Source organism: Cyprinodon variegatus, unplaced genomic scaffold, assembly GCF_000732505.1.
Source record: "Cyprinodon variegatus isolate N-32 unplaced genomic scaffold, C_variegatus-1.0 Scaffold796, whole genome shotgun sequence".
Lineage (NCBI taxonomy): Eukaryota > Metazoa > Chordata > Actinopteri > Cyprinodontiformes > Cyprinodontidae > Cyprinodon > Cyprinodon variegatus.
The window spans coordinates 124,970-127,344 of record NW_015151249.1 but is presented as its reverse complement, the minus strand read 5'-3'; the positions used below and the strand labels follow the sequence as shown (position 1 = coordinate 127,344).

The window sequence follows — 2,375 nt, the reverse complement described above, 5'->3', positions numbered from 1 at the left end:
CTAAAAAAAAAGTACAAGATTATATTTTAATCAATTATATAAGCCTCATGCATGTCAGGGTTTTTTTTAATCGAGCTTTTATACTTCATTAGGAATGTAAAATGCATTTATGTATTTTACACTGTAAAAAAATAAAATCTAAATACCAACAAAGTAGTTGCATCGATATTAGGCCTGGGCAATAAACCGGATTTTTACCGTTTACTACGATAACCAGTGATAATTTTAAATGAATTTAAACTGATCCAGTCAGAAGTCAGGATTAAACCACTGATCTCTATTCCCTTGTTGCTGATTGTCTGTTGGTAATGTGGGGTTGAAGTAAAGCCACCGGCCGCCATATTGGTACTCCCTAGTTAGACCGATCTCAATGTAAACAATCCGTGTGCTATAGCATTGAACAACGACGATGTTCTCATTTTTGGGGGGATTTTAAGACTTTTAAAATAAAGATAAATTCGTCACTTTGACACAGACTGGATGTTTCAAGGGAAGACCAATTAACTGGAATGATGACATCACACCACCTGTAAACATGGAGCTAGTTTCCCTGGTTTGGAAAAGAAAAAAAGATCAAGTACAGGAATGAAACGTTGAGAGCAATCGGACAGAACAGGATCTGAATGAAGATCAAGCCGACGGATGAGCGACCTTTGGCTTAGAGCTTACCGAGACGGGTCTGGACGTCTTGGAGGAGCTCCTGTCATTGGCGTCCGGCTTGGCGAGCATGGAGTCCCTCTTCCCGGCCGAAGACATGGGCATCCCGCTGAGCTTGGTCTCCAGCTGAGAGCTCTCACTCTGAACGGGCAAAGATGGAGTCAGGAAGCCGCCTGAAGGACTTAAAGCGACACTAATGTAGCGCGACTTACCGAGCCGTTCTCACTGAGCTCGTCGGGAACGCTGACGGCCTGGAAGCCGGGAAGGATGATGGGAGTTTTCTGCTTCACCTGGCTCAGCACGGGTCTGAGGGAGGAAGAAGGTTACAGCTGCGTCTCGCTGGTGCTACGACCCCCCCCCACCACCGACACTCACCTGATCTCCTCAGGATACGCCAGGCTGGCCGTGTTGGCAAAGGTGGCGTTCCAGAACTGCGTGGCCGCCGCGCGCAGGTGCTTGTTCTTGTGTGGGAAGACGACGCAGAGCAGAGGGGACAGCAGCGCCAGCAGCTCGTCGTCATGGGCAACGGGGGAGCGCGACTGCAGGCAGCCCAGGACTTCAGAGAGGAGCTTCTCCAGCTGAGGCGGAGCCACAGGAACCTTTTAATGCACCTACAGACCCCCCCTCCCTCCGGCGCTAAGATGTTTGCTGTGGTACCAACCTTTCCCTGGAGGTGGCTGGAGAACCTGCAGCTCTCTCCTGCCGCGTGTTCGTAGAGGAGCGTCAGCGGCCGAACGAGGGCGCTCAGCGCCTCGGTGACGCAGTTGGCGAGGATGAGGTTGGCGAACAGAGTGGAGACGACGGAGGCCAGGGCCGAGCCGGCGGCCTCTGAGGAATCCTCCGGGGCCGCGGCGTAAACCTCCAGACACTGGGCCAGCAGGGACACGAAGGTGGACAGGTTCCCCAGGGCTTTGCTCCGTTTCCGCGCCCAGTGCAGCAGAGTGTGAGGAGCTGGAAGGCAAACGGGTTTTAATCGAGCTGAATCCTCTCTGGCGCCCAAAAAGAAAATTAAAAGCTCCACAACTTACATTTCAGCTTCTGCTGGAAGGTGGGCGTGTACGGAGAGAAGTCCACGCACTCCACCATGACCTGCAGGATGCTGCAGACGGCTTGCAGCATCGACGGGACCTGCAGGATCAACGCAGACGACATAAATACAACAGAAGGTCTTTTTTTAACTCCTCCCCCTCGGCACTCACCGCCAGCGCCGCTCTGTCCACGGCCGCAGCCATCTTCACACAGAGCTCCTCGCAGCAGATGTTCTCCTCGGCCGTCGCCACCAGAGCGGAGCAGCGGGCGAACACGCGGTACAGCTTGGACCAGGAGGACAGCACGGCCTTCTGGGACGCCTGAGGTCACAGCGGTAACGCGGGTTAGCAGAGACGTGACAGAGGCGAGGACCTGAGGAAAGGGAGCGTGGACAGACCTGCTGGAGCAGCGAGCCGTGGAGGAGGTGACTGACGGGGAACATCAGGGCCGCGTACATGGCGCTGAAGTTGTGCTCCAGGGCGTCTCCTTGGTTCACTTCATTCGACTGTGGAGAGAATTCCAGACGTTCATCCAGGGCGTTCCTGCAGCTTCATGGTGCTCCGCTACACCCAGATTTATTCTAACTGATTTTTAGAAAATAACTAGGGATGCACGATATTGGGATTTTGGCCGATATCCGATATGCCCATATTTTCAAACTCATGTATCCGATAACCGATATCGATACC

At 53.0% G+C, this 2,375-nt stretch overlaps 1 protein-coding gene across 3 annotated transcripts in view; it reads right to left on the bottom strand.

The window, feature by feature from the left end:
- rif1 (replication timing regulatory factor 1) overlaps nt 1-2,375 on the bottom strand; it is a 36,871-nt gene that overhangs the window by 13,161 nt on the left and 21,335 nt on the right. For all 3 annotated transcript variants that reach the window (XM_015396418.1, XM_015396420.1, XM_015396419.1), the window contains exons 18-24: nt 2,084-2,191; nt 1,857-2,006; nt 1,686-1,785; nt 1,319-1,608; nt 1,033-1,235; nt 870-963; nt 670-798 (exon numbers count right to left, since the gene is read on the bottom strand). In XM_015396418.1, coding sequence (XP_015251904.1) covers nt 670-798; nt 870-963; nt 1,033-1,235; nt 1,319-1,608; nt 1,686-1,785; nt 1,857-2,006; nt 2,084-2,191 — 1,074 coding nt within the window. The remainder of the gene's footprint in view (nt 1-669; nt 799-869; nt 964-1,032; nt 1,236-1,318; nt 1,609-1,685; nt 1,786-1,856; nt 2,007-2,083; nt 2,192-2,375) is intronic.